General features: G+C 43.9%; 3 protein-coding genes across 4 annotated transcripts in view; 2 read left to right on the top strand and 1 right to left on the bottom strand.

Annotated features, from left to right (window-relative positions):
• Window positions 1-18,891, top strand: part of gnaz (guanine nucleotide binding protein (G protein), alpha z polypeptide) — a 256,720-nt gene that overhangs the window by 66,429 nt on the left and 171,400 nt on the right. The gene's annotated exons all lie outside the window — the stretch shown is intronic.
• rnf208 (ring finger protein 208) lies at window positions 4,526-14,007 on the top strand. 2 transcript variants are annotated; one of them, XM_071913566.2, is made up of 2 exons: window positions 4,526-5,393; window positions 11,733-14,007. In XM_071913566.2, exon 2 carries the CDS (start codon window positions 12,872-12,874, stop codon window positions 13,658-13,660), a length of 789 nt encoding a protein of 262 aa, XP_071769667.1. In that variant the 5' UTR covers window positions 4,526-5,393; window positions 11,733-12,871; the 3' UTR covers window positions 13,661-14,007. The 2 variants fall into 2 exon arrangements, with proteins under 2 accessions (XP_071769667.1, XP_071769666.1); XM_071913565.2 differs by having other exon boundaries at window positions 4,526-5,409.
• LOC139922918 (uncharacterized) lies at window positions 14,541-18,378 on the bottom strand. The gene is made up of 6 exons (XM_071913564.2): window positions 17,588-18,378; window positions 16,120-16,281; window positions 15,709-15,889; window positions 15,468-15,550; window positions 15,204-15,307; window positions 14,541-14,885 (listed from the first exon to the last, which is right to left on the bottom strand). Exons 1-6 carry the CDS (start codon window positions 18,257-18,259, stop codon window positions 14,804-14,806), a joined length of 1,284 nt encoding a protein of 427 aa, XP_071769665.1. The 5' UTR covers window positions 18,260-18,378; the 3' UTR covers window positions 14,541-14,803.

Here is an 18,891-nt window from a genome sequence, read left to right as displayed (position 1 = left end):
GGAAAGGATGATTGAGCTGTTGTAATATAAATTACAACAGCTCATGAAGAGATCAGCAGTGTGTTTCGCTGTGTTTATGTTGTCGATTGTCAATTCAAATTCCAAATGAATGCTAGAGTATTTATTCTCAGTTAGTTAGCAAGTTTGGAAATATTAATACTTCCTAATCGCCTCCTCTACTTCCTGATTTCAGTGAATTTAAAGTGAACTGACCTTGACTGGCAATATTCAGTGTTACTGTGTGCAACACTCTTTTGATTCAGTGTGTTGCCACCACTTAAGTCATAAAAAGAGAGGTAGACCACATGATAAAAACTATCCCAAACAGTTACGCAGAAATGGACCTATTACATAATAGCTGTGGGTTTCTGAAGACAGAATGATCTTTGTTTTTGAAATACTGACTGAAAAACGACAACGACAATTTCAAATTCCAGACAATTATGTGCTACCTCATACTACCTAAGCCAAGTTTTCTCACCATGTGCGCTCAAAGTCCGTCAGCGCTGCCACTTCCTAATTCGTTTTAAGTGTTAATGAATAATATCTCAAGGATGAAGGGCTGTGCTTCTACTGGTATTACACACAGCACTGTTTTACTCTCTTCACTTCCCTCTAGTGGTTCAATGTTATACCTGCTAGAGCTACTACTGTGCATTTTATCACATATTTCTTGGTAAAATTGTCACTTATTGCTGTGAATTGTAAATTATTACTTACTTGTTAAGATAAATGTTTGAATGTCAAACACAGGCTGGATTATTGCTTTTTAATTTCCCTTTAGAATTGTTGACCATGAATCCCTATATGACACCACTAATGCAGGCCTTGAATATGCACACCACTGCTGAATGATTTATTTCTGGCTTGGAGTTGCATGCCTCATTTACTGCCGCTTTATCTCTCCCTTGCCTGTATTTCCCCCACCCCGCTACATATTACTTTATATCTGTCTGAATCATGTGTCTGGCAGTGATTCTGCTAGTCTGTGTTGTGACTAACTGTAACAAAAAACACAGTCAAAAGTCACTATAGCACCCTCTCTCTCAGCAGCCAGAAGAGACATTTTGTTTTAGTGCTGCTTCCCCAACACCATCTGTCAGCCACCTTACCCACTGTGATGAGTAATGAGGAGACCAGACATGTTTTGAATTCCTCCAGAATGGGGGAAAAAAAAGACTGAGTTGAATGTGATACATAGCCTGGCATGACAGTAGGTCACTGTTTGTGGTTGGGGGACACTGACTGTGACAGATATTAACACATTGAAGTCTTGGAGCCAGAAGGGGAGCCAAAATAAGATGAGTGTACTGGCTACATTTAAATAATGATGAAATTCTCATATACATTGTTAAATGAAGAAATACTCATTATGGGCCTTTCTGTTATGTAAGCAGCTCTTTGCATGCTTTGCTAATCCAGTCATGGGTAGGATGCACAAGGGGGATGGGCATTATTTAATGGGATATCTTCTTTACAGCATGTGACACCAACTTACAAACCACTTTACGAAAGGAAAGAAAAAACAACAACAACAACAACATAAAACTACAAAATATAAGCACAAGTGTTTTAGTGTACTTGTGAAAGTGTAAGTTACAATTGCATTAGAAGAAGAGGTGTTTTAGCGGAATATCCCTTTAAAAGTGAAGTAGGACTAATTAAAAAAAGACAGCAACATGCACCATGATTAACTGAATGTTTTCATGTACAACATTTTGATGCTTTTGTTTCCTGTTATTTGTTGTCCTGTTCTGCTCTGTGCTGTGCTATCTCTGTCCTGAGACGCCTGTCCCTGTCCTGCCTTCAGCTGTCATGTCCCATAATTAGGCAGAAGCAGAATGGACACAAAATGGTTTGGCCCCCACTGGAAGAGTTATCCATAGATAAATAATAAACTAGCTACATATAGGGCACACCACCCAACTGTAAACCGTAAAATTCTATTTAAAAGAAACAAAAATGATTCTTGGTTCCAACAAAATTTGAATCCAAGCGTCCCATATAGCACCACAGCATTCTGACCACTACACTGTCTTACCCCCAGTACATGATTTTGTGGGTGAGTGTGCTACTTTCAGTAGAAACCCCATTTCATGACATCTTCAAGGCACCCAATATTGATTTAATAAATTATTCTGGGAATTAATTCTGCTAAATGATATAGCCTAAGTAGTGATGAAAGGGCAAAGAAATTCAGACAAATGGTCAAATGGTGCATTGATCTGTATGCAGTTTTGAAAAATTAGCTATCAGCTATAGCCTAGGCAACATTTACAACCTTTTTTTTTTTTTTTTTCAAATGTGTAAATAATGGTGCCAGTCAGATAACAGTTTGAGTGTGGTAAAGTAGCCACCTATGTGGTACAGTATACACATTACACAGGACAGGACACAAAAATAGCAGTAGGCCCACAGTACACAAAGGACGCAAGACACAGTAGCCACAGTGGCACAAGACCCTCATTACACAGGACAAGACATTTATGAGGTTTGAGACTACTTTTTCACATGTTGGACTTATCTTGGTCTCGGCCACTATTGTATGTTGACTTTTTCCCGCCTATCTGAAACATGGGTCATTTTGTTAGTGTTTATTTTCTCCCTAGCACCACAAACAGTTTGAGGGATTTCACCTGTAACTCCCTGTGTATATAATGGTCCCCAAACTCCTATGCATTGATTAGTCAATTCCTATGCCTTGATTGATTGGATGTTGATGAACAGAGCTCCTGCAGTTAGACTTTTATCTCTCTTCAGCCAACTCCTTAATCATTATTTTTTGCATTTGGAAAGAAATGTACATGATTTAGCCTATGCTTGATTTGGTCTCGACCCCCTTTGGACCTGGAGCTGGTCTTGCTCAAGCAGACTGAATCCCCACCAGGGGTAGAAGCCTGCAGATCCTCCAGGTGGATGGTCTTTCAAACCTCTAGGCCACCCTGCCACCCATGACTGTATATCCTCCATATAGTTGTGGGAGATACCAAGTATATCTCAATGTAACCACAGTTCCCTTAATGAGAAAAATGAGGTCCAGCTCTCCTCAGCCTGTCCGACACCCCACAACGGGCTTGCAGAAATGGAGAATCTAGAAATGGAGAAACCGGGCTTTATAGAGACAAGTATGCCACAGGGGCAGGAGAGTCCTTGCAGCTATAATTGAATAGGTCCTCAGTCCCTTATAGCGAGTCCTGAACCTCATTTCCCTTCTTTAGAGAGCAGTGGTCATATTCTTACGTACAATCTGCCCTGCTGCAACACTGGAGGCAACTGTGTTTTTCATATCTCTGTAAACATCTGGCTTTTCCAAAGGTTTTTACACCAATATTTTTAATATGATACTTTTAGGATTATTATGATATACACTTTCACATAGAGATAATTTAAGAGAAGTCCTCCCTAGACTTGGACCCATAAGGGGCACGAGTGGACCTCTTATATTGTCCACTTCTATTCTTCTGCCCCAGATTTTTTTCTTTTCTTTTTTTTTTTCATTTATTGCTCATTCCCCTTTCATTAAATAGTGCATGGCATGCAAACTGATGTGATGCGCACATTATATAAGAGTAACCCTCTTACACTGATTGAAATATGAAATCACATCACATTTTTTTCACTCTGATCTGGGGATTATTTATTGGTCAGCATTAAGGCTTGAGCAGATACGATACTGATTAAAATCCCAGTTATGCAAAAACTATGCAATATGTCTTCTATTGCAGAGCTGTGGAGTGTGCTTAGGACACCGCCTTTCATTTTCTCTGTGAACTTATTTAAACACTGTAAATCTTTGGTGTCCTTTAGATATAAAGTTTTGTCAGTCAAGTCTTGAAGTGGAATGGATACAGATGATACTTGCTGTCAACATTTTTGCTGTGAGGATCTGCATGTGGGGATCTGCAAATGTTAAATGAGATTCATGTGGGAAGTGTTGAATATGATGGATTTGTTTTTTCCGAGGCTTCCAGTCAATAGTCAGTTAGAAAATTAATTTGTGTGGTGGATTTATGCTTTGTTTTCCCTTTTTAGATGTGCTGCACTCTGTAGATTAGATCTGTTTGCACCAGCTTCCTGTATTTCCTGTGTGCCTGGCCGGTGTGCTGAGGAGCACGAGCGTGCGCGTGTGAGTGTGTGTGTATTACTGTAATATTGTATATTGAGCATGATTCATGGCTCTCTGTACACAGCCTTCATCTCTCAGTAGGTTGTGTGTGTGTGTGTGTGTGTGTGTGTGTGTCTTTGTACGTATATATGTGCGTGCCCGGGAAAAGGGGGTGGGGTGGGGAGCATTGTTAAGGTTCCTCATTGGCTGAAATATTTTCACTGGCAACTAGAAAACGTGATCCAGCCTGCAGAGGCACTGCAGTGTATACTGCAGAGAGAGAGAGCAGGAGAGAGAGAGAAAGAGAGGGAGAGAGAGTGTGCAAGAGAGATAAAGAGAGAGAGAGAGAGAGAGAGAGAGGGAGGGAAGGAGGGAAGGAGGAGGGGGGCAAAACAAGCCACATGCATAAGGAGGGAGCCAGAAGCACACAGAGAGAGAGAGAGAGAGAGAGAGAGAGAGAGAGAGAGAGAGAGAGAGAGAGAGAGAGAGAGAGAGAGAGTGTGCATGTATGCATGAACACGCTGCGCATGTGTGTGTGACTGTGTGTGCGCGCACAGAGGCGCATTGACTGGAGCAGACGGAGGAGGAGAAAGACCAGGGGTAATGAACGGCAGCTGAGACAGAGGAGCGATAACAACAGAGGAGAAGGAATAAGAAGGAAAAGGAGATGCAGGTTTAGCTGAAGACCTGAAGCTTGGAGACCAAAAGAAGGACACGGGCAGGAAGAGACAGAGAGAGAGAGAGAGAGAGAGAGAGAGAGTGGACATACACGCAGAGAGAAAAGCCGCACAAGAGGCTCACAGTATAAGCTGAATAATTTGGCTGACTGAGGAAGAGGGTGAGAGAAAGAGGGATGGAGAAAGAGATACCAGAGGGAGCTGCTCAGCCACAGAACGGAGGAGAGAGAGCGAGGGTGGGAGAGTGAAGGACAAAGGTAGCAGAGAGGAGAGGAGGAGAGAAGAAGAGAAGGATGCGGTGCTCGATCAGAGAGGCTCAAGACGTGACGCATCCACCTTGTAACGGCTTCCTCCATCTTACATCTCCACCATCTTTTCCTCCCTCCACCCCTGCCTTCTGTCCTTCATCCTCCCTGAAATCGTACGGACTGGAGTGACCATCTTCCCTCCCTCCTTTCCTCGTGAAACATCCAACATAGAGACTACAGAGTGGCTTGGTTATCTTCGCAGGAGAGCATCAACAACATCGCCAACGGCTTATATCTCAGCAGGAGCCAGGCACAGGAACGAGAACAGGAGCGAGGAGGTGAAGAAGGACTGGAACAAGACAAGTGCGTAGGCGCCCAGGTAAGCATGAGAAAGGGCTTTGCATCAGTCCCATACCTGTGTGTTGTGTGTGCAGATACCGAGGCTGCACTGTATGTACTGTATGCACTGTGTACTGAGTGCTGTTTGTGTATCTGACACATCTTCAGGTGTGGTTTCTCTATCTGGGTTTCATGCTAATTGACTTTTGTTTGTGTTTTCTCTTTGTGCGAGAGAGAGAGAATACCTTTGCCTTTGTGCTACATGTTAGGCTGGGATTTACATGGTTGTTGCATCATGGCCAACCATTTTGCACACACACACACACACACACACACACACATGCATGGATGCAAACACACACACACACACACACCTGCATACCTAGCTGCATTGACCACAAACAAGGGTTAGAAACTGTAAATAGACTCTAATGGAGTGTGAGCTTGAAGGTAGAGGGTATCTTGAGGGTATCATATCTCCAGAGGTTATGACATATGACAGACCTCTCCGCAGACAGAGAGGCAGACGGACAGAAAGGGAAGGAGGTGGGAGGGGGTTGATAGGGACAGAGCAGGAACGGCCTGTTCTGTAGCTGTCAGCAGCACTAAGGCATCTCCATATTGACCATACATTGGCGCTGCAGTCAAAGCGCTGGCTACACCATGCTGCGATTGCATAACTGCTGCTCCTGACGCACCCCTCCCACATGCGAAGCAGCACGCTAAAACCGCTCCATCTCACACGGCCACAGCAGCAGGCTGCCCAAATATTCAGCCACCTCACCTTTATCTCCTTCTTGCGTCACTGGATCTCCATTCACACCACAGCGACAGTGCCTTCTGCCTTGCTCCTGTGCTGAGACAGCCTCCTTAAAAAAAAATCAATCGCCTCAATCAATCAAGCCGCTGTTGTTATTGACTGGCTGGACATTTAGCTCAACATTTCCCTCATAAATCTACCATGAGGTCTGTGTCAGGAGCAGCGATTATTGTTATTGCTGTTATTTTGTGGAGCTCTGTGCCCTGCCATGTTGCTGCTCGAGCCACACAGACGAGAACAAAGAGCACTTGGCTGTCATGAATTGCGAGGCAAAATGGCCGATATCTGCTATGAATGACAGCAGGCTGAATTATTAAAAACAACTCCTCCTCACATACTCACTAAGCACTCACTCTGCCCATGCAAAAACACAACCATCAGACTTCCATCACACTGTGGCCAATAAAATAATGGCATGCAATCACAGCTCAGATGGATTTACTGTAAATATTACAAGCAGCCATCACAGGCAACTATCTTAACATCAGGACATGAATCCTGCAAAGAATAATCAAAATGTATTTACATCTTTGTCATTTTAAGTATTATGCAGTATGGCAATATAATTTCATCAGTGGTAGCACAGACTTGATAATCTTTCGACAAATCTACATAATAAACAAAAAAACTACAACATGAAAAAAACAGGCAAAACATTGAGTTGCGTCTGTCACCTGCATTTATATTACATTGTATACTTTCAATTTCAAAATATGACACTGATATGAATGATACAGTTTGATTTAAGACAATTTTATCAATGTACAGTGCCAGTGTGTGATTGAATTTATCCTTACAATCCTTGCAAGCTCACTGATCTCCAGAGAGGAACCGCAGCCAGCAAACATACAGTAAATCTGGCGATTTGTCCCCAGCCAGCTCTAAGAACATAACATTTTATGTAATCGAAATACCCCATAACCCAGACGGGCCCAAGTGGAGATATGGTGATGCTTTTTACCAGCCCAGACATGAATGTGGATACCAATCTCAGCATAGCATGCATACTTGACATACGGTTGGTATGCAGTGTGGTATAGGGGCACTGGCCCAAGACACTCTGTCCTTTCAGGTCTGGTCAACAAATTGTCTTCTTCTGTGGAGGAGGAGGGGCTGCAACATACACAGATAGATAGATAGATAGATAGATAGATAGATAGATAGATAGACAGACTGACAGACTGACAGATTGATTGATCAGACAGACAGATAGATTGATTGGTTGATCAATGGATCTATAGATGTCCATAAAGATTGCTGAGCAGATAAACAGACAGGTGAAGAGGCAGACAGACAGACAGACAGACAGACAGACAGACAGACAGGGAGACAGACAGACAGACAGACAGACAGACAGGGAGACAGACAGACAGACAGACAGACAGGGAGACAGACAGACAGACAGACAGACAGACAGACAGACAGGGAGACAGACAGACAGACAGACAGACAGGGAGACAGACAGACAGACAGACAGACAGACAGACAGACAGACAGACAGACAGACAGGGAGACAGACAGACAGACAGACAGGGAGACAGACAGACAGACAGACAGACAGACAGACAGGGAGACAGACAGGGAGACAGACAGACAGACAGACAGGGAGACAGACAGGGAGACAGACAGGGAGACAGACAGACAGACAGACAGACAGACAGACAGACAGACAGACAGACAGACAGGGAGACAGACAGGGAGACAGACAGACAGACAGACAGGGAGACAGACAGACAGACAGACAGACAGACAGGGAGACAGACAGGGAGACAGACAGACAGACAGACAGGGAGACAGACAGGGAGACAGACAGGGAGACAGACAGATGTGCATGGTGTCTCTGACTCATTCAGAACATGATGCCCTTCTCCTGCTCTCCACTCTGCACAGGTGGAATGTATCCAGTGTGAACAGGAGGACCTGGACAGTGTGTGTGTGTGTGTGTGTGTGTGTGCGTGTGTGTGTGTGTACCCCAGACATGCATGCATGTGTGTGAGAGAGAAAGAGGGAGGAAGAGAGTGGGAGTCTGAGAAGATAGGAATGTTCTAGGTGTTGTGTGTGTGTGTGTCTCTCTCTCTCTCTCTCTCTCTCTCTCTCTCTGTGTGTGTGTGTGTGTGTGAGTGTAGGTGTATATGTTTGTTTAATTGGTCATGAATATGTCTACCATGGGTGAAGGTATACATAGAAAGCAGGCGTACTCTAGATTTTCTTCTCATTGGCTCATACCTGTGTGTTTACTGTGAGTGTGTGTCTACTGGAATGTAAAGTGTGGTATGTGATGGGGAGTCGTCTCAGGGTGAGAATATATTCTGGGAGGTGTGTGTGCGTGTGTGTGTCTTGTTGGTGTGTGTGTTTGTGTGTGTTTGTGCATGCTGATGGAAGGAGTGAAGGAGGAATTTGGCTGCCAAAATCTGCTGCTGAGATGGACTCTTAGATGTCTATGGCAACTCTCTCTCCTTTTTCTGCTCTTGTTTGTGATGACGAGGTCAAATGCCTCTCATGATTTCATTAGTGTAATTCCTGGGCAGGGAGAGGATTCCAGAGCTATGTAGAGGTTGGGGCTTTGAAAACACACACACACAAACACATACACACATTGTTGGGACTATGGGAGTGCTGCAGCAGTTTATGCTGTGTTAATACGGTGCCTAGGTCAGAGATGAGCCTCTTACATAACTAGAGAGGGCTCCGTCGATTAGGAAGAGGCGGCGCCAAAGCTGGCCCTTCGGCAGGCAGCCTCCAACTGTTATCAGCCCTTTTCATAGCAACTGTCACCAAATTAGAAGGTAATTTTAGATGATTCATTTCCCCCAGGCTCAAAGGCTGCTTGTCCAGCTCAGTACGTCCCATTGTCAGGCAGCTCTACTGTTACAGGCTGACATAGTTTATAGCTTGCCCAGGTATGTGTCTGTATGTGACATGGAATATCTGTGAGAAAATCTCTAAGCAATAACAAGCAGAGCCGCTCACTTGAACTTTGGCTTGAAGGGACAGACGAGGAGAATCGATTTTCTCTTTGATTCAGAGCCTCAGTTGATATAAAGGTCACATTCTCGCTCTTGTATAGGTTTGAATGTGTGTATGTGTGTATGTGGGTGAATGCATATGTGCAAGAGGAAGAGATGGCGAGAGAGAGAGAGGTTATTTTGGGAGAAGCGTTGCGGCACTGCAGTGCTGGAGGGACGCATTTAGAGCAATTGTGAGTGACACCAGCCAGCAGCTCTGTCTTTGACGGGGGAAGGAGCATGGAGTAGATAGAGAGAAGAACCGATGCACACCATCATCAGGGAAGGATACAGGGGAGAACAGAATATCTGCATGCTTTGCTCAATATGCCCCATTGCATCACGTGCAAGGGTGCTTGTGATGTTGAAAGTGGGAGTAGTTGGGGGTGGGGATTAATGGGCTACAGCACTTCCACCCGTTAGGTACATCTCTCTTATTCAGTGTGAATCTTCTACAGAGGTTGGGGGCAGGAAACCACTGAGAAGTGCATAGATAAACAAACCATAAATAGAAACCAGGACCAGCGCTGTGCTCCCTCTCTTCTCTTTCCCTCTCTCTTCCTCGTCATGTAGGTCACCTCCTCTGCTCTCTTTTTTCTCTCCCTGCATCATCTCTGTTGACAACCACGCACAGTGGAACAAAGATGTGTCATCTTCCCTCTCTGGTGTTTTTTGTGCTCTGTTGTGTTGGTCTTGCTAAAAATGGACGTCCATACACTCTTTTGAACCCACATGCAGTATGACACAAACCCTCCATGCAAGCATCCACTCAAATTGTAACCTATTCCCACGCACATCAGTCTGTGGCTAAACAGCCGCCATCTCTATGCATCAGAGGATGTGAATGAGTGTTGACAGGACGCTTGCGGCATGAGAAGAATAGGAACAGGAACTCAACAGCGTCATAGTCACCTGCTCTAACCAGTCAGTGTTCAACTGCCAGGCCAGGCTTTGATGTACAGCTCATTTCAGTCACAGTTACAGTTTATCTGAAGATGTGCTAAGGTGGAAAGTCTCAAAATAAATAGTGAATTTGTATATTTCGATTTACATTATAGGCAAATTGAAATATACAACCCTAACCCTAACCCTAAACCCTAACCCTAACCCTAAACCTAAACTTATCCCTAACCCTAAATTTGAACCTAACCCTAACCCCAAACCTAAACTTAACCCTAACCCCAAACCTAAACTTAACCCTAACCCTAAACCTAAACCTAACCCTAACCCATAGGTATTTAGCTGACTGTTATGTAGCGTGACAATAGAATAAACTTAAATTCTTAGATTGCCAACATTATAAGCAACTAATAGTAAGAAATGCAAGGGTCAAAACCACAGTGCCCAGGCAATGGATGTGACAAATATTCCTGGTATCATTTTATGTGACCCTTTTATTTATGATAGAGAAGTGAAAGTAAAATAAGAAAATTATGAACACATCACATAGCCTGTGGAGATTGTGCAATAACTATTACTTAAGTTGTTTAAATTAGTCCACCAATTCAAGACTCAAGTTAGCAAACGTGTAGTTTATTGTCAGTTACCAAAATCAGTTATCAAAGCACACCAGTTTTCAAATAAGCTGCTAAATTTTTGAAGTTGGGAGCCCAGTGGTGAGTGGTTAGTCAAAAAAAAAAAAGTATTCTCTGTACTGTGCCATAGAGCAAGTGGCAACAAGATAATTTTCTCACTCACAAAGAAACGCCTCCCAAAGCCAAGATTTCTGTCCACTTTTCCAAAAGTCAAAAGGAAATAGACAAAACATGAGACATAAACAAACCTATCTTCATGTACAGCAAGATTTGAGATGAGGCCCGATACTTTCCAGTTTTTAATTAGTCGATAATATCTGAAATATTCTAAAATCACAGGAAACATAACATTTCTTAGATGTATGTAGACAAACCATTCATGTTTTCTAATGATAGAAATTAAATGATTTCCTAGCCAAACTAATGTCTTGCAGCCAACATCCTTCCATGGATTTCACATGATGAAAATTGTGTATACATAGGCCAACATAGATCAGTAGAAGTACATTTTTCCTTAAACTAATAGAATGCCTCATAATAACATTTTGTTATATATACATATATATATATATATATATATATATATATATGTATTCACAATGTATATCACCCCTCTTCATCTTTGTTTGTATTTCTATTTGTTTCATCTTATCGTCGCTGTTGGGCAAAAACCTTGTATCTCCAGTTTTGTTGATTTTCATGTTTTCATTTCAGTTGAAGGATTACATGCTCCTCTAATGGTTGAGAAAATCTCTGACATCTTGGGCTTATGAAACCTTTCAAAACCCATCAGATAAAGTGAAGATGCATTGTCATCAAGCTAAAAACAAGGCTGTTTTTCATACTTCCTGAAAACTTGACATTTTTAAGATACACGGTTTTCACCTGAAAGCGATGTTATGTTAAAAGCTGTGCTGTCAGATGTGCTGTCTGAGCAGAGATGCATGTATTTTATGCTCAGATAGCAGGATGTTCAGTCAGCCCCTATTTTCTCTATTCCCAGGTAACTGGACCAAAGGCATCTTGAGGACAGCAACTGTGAGTCTGAATTACTGAAGAAGAGAGACAAGCACAGAGGCGTCCTTCAGACTGTTATCAGCTCTTTGGCTCAAGTGGGAGGACTCTCCGTCTGAAAGTCAAGCGCCCCTTCACTCCCACCATCGAGGAATTCAGGAGACTTGGAGCAAGGGAGTCATTCCAGCAGCTTTCCCTTACCTCTGGAACATTATAGAACACCTCCCAAAAAAGACCTCCTTCTTATCAGCAAGCCACCAAGAGGGTCACAGGTCACCTGACCATATTGGACCAAGAGCAGAGAGAGGAGGCTGGAGGTTGTTCCTTCTTTCTCACACACTCAAGGCCAGGCTTAACACACCATTCGCCTAAAACAGGAAGGAAGTGCTGGTTTCAGCAAGAAACAAACCCAAAGCCTAGTTTGAGAAGGCAAGAGTTTCCCTTGGCAGGCCACAGGATACAGTGTAAGACAATACCTCTTGAACTTCTCTGAACTGCCTGTACTCAATCCCTCTACTTTGTGAATGCAGAAATCCACCAAACTCTACTGTACTGTATGTGTATATGTGAACATCTATGTACATTTGAGATTATTTATTGGTGTTATCACTGAGTGAGAACATATCTTTGTGTGCTAATAATCAGTCAATGTGTATGAATATACATTTCTACAATTAGTCTGAGTAGAACATTAGAGACAGCACAGAAACATCAGCGTATGTCAGTAAAAACAACAAAAAACTACCTTTAAGTAGTCAACACTGGTTAACTACCATTGATTAACTACTGTAACCACGAAGCTGGACTGTTAAATCATCTGTGCTTATCAGCTGACAGTGTTGGAATAAGAGATACTGAGAGATACAGACAGTGGTGCTCTGGCTGTGCTCCTCTACCTGTCTGCCCCTCACAAAGACTCAGGCTGACAGAAGCACCCAGCAGGGAAGATCTCTGAGGGAAACATGGACAGAGCCATCCGTCCTCACGTCCCCTCCAATGGCTGACTTCAAGCGCTTCAGAACACCGCAGAGCCCAACCTTATCCCCGCGCCCAGACCTAGGCAGGGGCGCCCAGCGCTGATTCCAGCCACAGCCCCTCTCTCTCAGACACAGACCTCCAAACGAGCGAATGTCCTGCCTCAGGCGTCAGACCGTCACCATCCCCATGGACACCGTCAAGATCATCCAGTCGGAGAAGTTCCCCAGAGAGTGCCCTGTGCCCGTCACCCAGCCGCGCTACGCCCCGCCCCCCAGAGTGGCATGGGATGGCGGAGGTGAGGGCGAAATCATCGTCAACCAGGCCTGCAGCGACCTGACCCTGGAGATGGCCGGCACCGCCCTCGCCCCTCCCCGGCCCATGGTGTCGCCCCCCGCCCCTGTGACTCGCAGGGAGCAGAGCTTCCTGGCCCAGCGCAAAACCAGTGCCAACGAAATCTGCTACCACCAGTTCCACTACAAGATGGAGGACGTCATCGTCAACCAGTATGTGCTGCGATCCTCTTCCACATCCTCCTCCACCTCCTCCTCCTCCTCTTCGGGACCCGTCATGCCCTGCGAGCCCTTGGACTGCCCAACCTGCGGTCACACCTACAACTTTGCAGGCAAGCGTCCACGCATCCTCTCCTGCCTGCACTCGGTGTGTGAGGAGTGCCTGCAAATCCTCTATGAGTCCTGTCCCAAATACAAGTTCATCTCCTGCCCCACATGCCGGCGTGAGACAGTGCTGTTCACTGACTATGGCCTGGCTGCTCTGGCCATCAACACCAGCATCCTGAGCCGTTTGCCCTCTGACCCCAACGGGCCTGTGCAGTGGGGCGGGGACGCCGACCGCAGCTGCTACCAGACTGTGCGCCAATACTGCCAGTCAGCCTGCACCTGCCAGATCGCCAACCCCCTGTCCTCCTGTGGCATCATGTAGGCAAGGGTGACACTGGCATGACTCAACGCTGCCCCACTCTTTTCTTCTACCTGCTACCCTTTCTGCCAATCCCTCTATCTCTCACATACATAAATCCCTCCACAGATGTATCTCTATATATTTAATAGCACAGATGGATGCTGTGTGGGACTAATGGATCCTGATGGACACTTGCAGATAAAACAGGGAGAATATAGTAAATAAATGTATTTTATGTATGGACTGAAATCCTATTCACCCTCTCTTGTTTGGACGTGTTTGTCATTGACATCTCTTTACATGGGAATGCCAGGGGAGGTCTATCCCCTCAACCTAGGTGAATAAAGATTAAACAAATGATAAAACTACCTCTGTTTGGCCTGGACTGGTATTGGATTGTCTGTCAATAGACAGAAAGGATTACGTTACAGTATGTTGACTTCCATCATCTGATTAAGGCAAATCTGCCTCTTCTGGGATAGGCACAATTTCATATTTTTGCAGGGGAGCCTAAATAAGACCACTATGCACAGCAATTAGAAAGACAATCTATGGTGAGCAGTCATATCTGATCTTCCTACCTACATGCACAGCAATATGTGATGGATATGAAGCATGTTTCTGTTATCTTGCAGCAGAGGTACAGCAAGACAAAATTATTTTTTGATAATTAATAAGAAAGAAATAATCCAGAAAGAGGTAGTGACATTATGTGCATTATAGACTGTTATTAGATTATAATAGTTATAATATACAGTGCATATTCTCTACCATTCTGCAGCAAACCAAGAAGAAAAGGACAAAAATGCAAATTTGAAATTCTGCATAATGAAGCTTTGTTCCGCCATAGGAATCATGGATTATGAATTACATGACAGAGAAAAAACGACGACACAGTATATGACATTTATATATATTTATATATGCATTTATCATTCTCAGTCACAGTTTTATGGGAAATAGTGCTATATACGAGTATAAATAATGAACATGCAATAAACAATAAATAAACATGACGGTGAGTTACATCACATGGATGAAATAAAAAGGCAGTTTCAAAGCAAAACTGACAGCGCTCTGCTCATCACTTTTAAGGGAATGCTTTCTGTTCATCAGAACTGCAACCAAAAGTCCAACAATCATGACAGAAACAGTGTGGTCCATTCATGCAGGCAGAGTTTTCCTTCGCCTCCTGAACAGCTGGCTCAACCGACGTCTGCTGCTGTTTTTCTGGTGCATCTGTTGGCTGTATAGACATGGGTAAACAAGGAGTCATTAAATGGAGATGGAGTTTGTCATTTCACAACACTGGAACCAGTATGTAAGCTGAGAGGCGATTTTTGATGGGACAGAGACGGAGTGTTCGAGAGGAACAGATGCACAGACTGAAAATGAACTCCCACCAATGCCTTTACACCTACTGTGCATTAGCTTTGGACCACTGCATCAGTATGGCCGGCTGCCATGTTGGAGCAGCATAGACATTTCCTGAGAGCATCATGCATCGTATGAGATTAATAATGCTTCTTCCCTAGAGGTCACTGTTATAAATACAGTATCTCACCCGCTTATCTCTGAATCTGGCTTAAGGGTCGACTCCTCTCTTCTCAAAGATGCAACCTTTAACTTCCAGGTCTTGGTTTTATTCACCTCTTCCTTCTTAAATTCCTGAGGAGACACATTGAAAGATTTGTAGATCAAAATGCTGGCAAATCATTAGATACAAAATGTAATTGTATAGTTGGTATTTTTATTACTTTTATTGTATTTATTACTGCTATGAGATTGTCTAAGTAAAAGATATGTGTTGTATGTTAATGTATTTTACCTGTGTTTCATGGTCTTCCGTTGCTTGTTCAAGCAGGTCATCTTTACTCCGATGCTGCCCTCTAGAGTCTGGCTTCAACTTTCCTGCAACAAACACACACACAACCCTCAACGCTATGGATATCATTTCTTTAAAGATTGGCAACATGTTTCCATATAAACATACATTAAATATACAAACATACATTTCCACAAAAGGTCAACTGAAAATGGAAAAAAGGATATGGTAGAAGATGACTCACTTAAATGTCCTGCCAGGATTCTTGTATCTGATGCTGACCTCTGACGGAAATCACGGTAAGCATGATGATTCAGCCACTGTGTTCCACTGGAAATATGCTCTACACCTGCAATTTCAAGTCTTTGACAAGAAGAGACGTCCTCCGCAACAGCTTTGCAGTCACACAGAAGGGTTTCTGGAGCCTAAAAGAGAGTCAAATGGTGAGAAAGAGCATTTTGTGATGATGTAATTCATATGACCCCCTAGGCTGCAGGACCACATGTTGTCATCAGACAGAATGTATTGAAATTGGTACCAGCCTGTCAAGCCCACATCATGTTCATCAGCCTGCAAATTGCGGCAATTGAGATGATTTCTCATTTGCCTTTACTGAATAACTTGCAAGCTAAAAAAAATCCATACCATACTTTACCTGGTTTGCCTGCTTGGCCTGATGTTCCCGGAGGGCATCCATCTCCGTCTGTAACCCACGGTTACGCATCTGCAGCCTGGCGATTTCTTCCAACATTCGGCACACCTGTTCCAAGTAGCTAAGCCCAGGACTCAGTACCTCCCTCTCCTCTTCACAACGGTCCTGCACAGATCATTGAGTATAGAGAATGTTACCTTGCAAGATACAGAGCAGAACAACATGCGTACAGATTTAGCCAACATAGAAGTCCAGTTTTTCATGCTTGCGGTGCCTCACTGTCACTCCATTCTCTAGGAAAAGTGTTTGAGAAATCATGCAGAACTGCTGCAGTAGACATGGGATAGATGAAATTAAAATAGGCGAAAAATCTAATCTCTGATGGATTATTCCCCTGAATATCAACCGCCCTCTCCTGTATTGCACAAAAGAATAGAATAGAATAGAATGTCACCTGTTTTAGGGCAGTAGACCACATAATTTAATAACAAGTAAGCATTGTGTGTATAGTCACTTGGAGAGAGAAGTTAATTTAGAAGCCATAGTGAATAATTATAATAATTATAACAACTTGGCCTTTAGACAGCTTCATCAAAGCAGCTCTGGTCCCTATAGAGAGCAAAGACATGCACACACCCAGGGACTAAAAAAACATTTAGATCTTAATGAAACAGCAGTGATCCAAAGATGGTTCTGCTCAATTACATCCAGTGATGTCAACACCTTCATGTGTTGTCAGCATTACCTAATTCCCGCAGCTTGTACAACATTGTCACAAATGCAAAGAGAAGAAACAATTTATGCAACAGTGTTCTTTTATAATCTTGGTCAAAATTAAAATTTAAATAATTGGACTTTTTTTTCCCCACCATCTGGGTGAAGACGTGTCTGTCACACTCTTATCAGAAATACAACGGACTGCTCATCACCCACCCACACACACACACACACGCTCCATCTGCCGAGCACCCTGACGGCTCCATTCCTCCCATGCCTGTGGGCTAATGCTCACCTGAACAGACTGGTTTATGATCCCCAACACCAAAGAGGGACCCATGACAACTGGAATGAAAGGGATCCCGTATGCGTAATTACATGTCTGTCTTCCGTTAAATTTGAAAGCAAGTTTGTGTGCGTGTGTGTGTGTGTGTGTGTTGCAACCCATTAACTGTGGTAAAGGTAGATGCTTTGTTACACCTCTGTGACTTTCTTCCAGGCCTCCGTCATAAAACGTAACTGTTTACGGGACGGAGCTGAGCGTGATCGTACATGTCACTGTGAAAGTTGTGTAATAATTTTAAACTAGGCCTTTTTTTTCCACAAACAGCACTGATATAGAAACCTGACAGTATAGTTTACATGTCTCCTGCTTTTCCAAAATGCTCGATTCCTATAGAGGTTTGAACACAGTCTGTTCAGATCATTGCAGCATACAGCTATTTCAAAATTGTCCCATACAACAGTAACTCACCTCTGTCTTTGTCTGAGCTGGCAGGTTATCATGATACAGGGACAGCGGTCGCCTGCATGGTTCTGACATTTGCCTGCTTGGCACAGAGGAGCTGACTGTCTTCCTCATTCCAAAACTCTCTGGCCTTTGACCTTTTACCAGGGTCGATGCGCGCTGTTTGGCTAGAGAAGAGTGAGTCCGCCGCCTGAGCACCACATCGTCTGTATGGGACTCGGGGTTGTTCCTTAGACTCTGACATCTAGGCTCGGTCCTCTGGAGTGCTCGCTCAACTTTTAGGTGCAAGGCCATAGAGCCCTCCTGAGGCGTCTGAGCCGTCCTGGGACAGAGGTACAGGGAGGAAGAGGGGGCCGAAGATGGCGCAGAGAGCACAGAAGACTGCAATGTCGAGGCAGGGGTGAGCCTGTCCTCCTCTCTTTCTGTTGTGACTGTGTCTATTTCTGTATTCCCCATGGACACAGAGCAGTGCGGAGAAGGAAGAGACGTGTCAGAACTGGCCATCTCCACTCCAGAGTCCACAGACTCTGAGCGCAGATTCGGCCCCATGTCAGGAGGAGCTGTAAGAGAATTTCCACAGTCACCGCCGAGCCACTTGTCCTGCTCCGGGTCCGAGCATGGGACTCCTTCAGTTACCCAAGTCTCCAAAAGGTTCCCAAAGCTCCTGTATAGATTCATCGTCAAAGGTCCCCACTTCTCCTCACACCTCTGCTGCTGAATGGCAATGGCAACCGCACAGAGAACCAAGTCACTCGTTTAGACAACCCACACAATGATTAACTGAGGTAAGCTGGTGATGTAGAATGCGAAACATCCCCACTGTTCCGCCTCTATCTTCATTGACACCTCCCCATCACCTGTCCTGTCACAGATGGCATGGAGCTGCTTGTTGATACTTGCTCTTTCCTGTTGCTGTAATTCCGGGGAGAAAATGACTCACCTGGAACACCATTTGAAAAGTTTGATTCCCCCCTCCACACCCCAACGTTATAAAATCCAGCCATAACAGGGACGAGTCATGACATGGCCATACGGATAGACTCCACTCTGTGCAGTAAATCTGAGGACTGCTGATAAAACAACAACAACATTGAGACAGAAACAAGGAAATCACTTCTATGACCCATATTCCTTAGCATGACCCATTTATTCAGAATGAGTATAAATATGAGACAGGTAACATAGATGCTGGCCTTATTTTATAGATATAAGTAAGTAATGATATGTGTGTGAGTATAGTGGAATTGCAAGTACAGACTGAAACATTAAACATTATTTCTTCACTGTAAGACCAAGAGATATCTGAGGTT

Source organism: Centroberyx gerrardi, chromosome 2, assembly GCF_048128805.1.
Source record: "Centroberyx gerrardi isolate f3 chromosome 2, fCenGer3.hap1.cur.20231027, whole genome shotgun sequence".
In the NCBI taxonomy this organism is placed as follows: Eukaryota; Metazoa; Chordata; class Actinopteri; order Beryciformes; family Berycidae; genus Centroberyx; species Centroberyx gerrardi.
The sequence above is the reverse complement of the archived record's forward strand: the minus strand, read 5'-3'. Positions and strand labels throughout refer to the sequence as shown.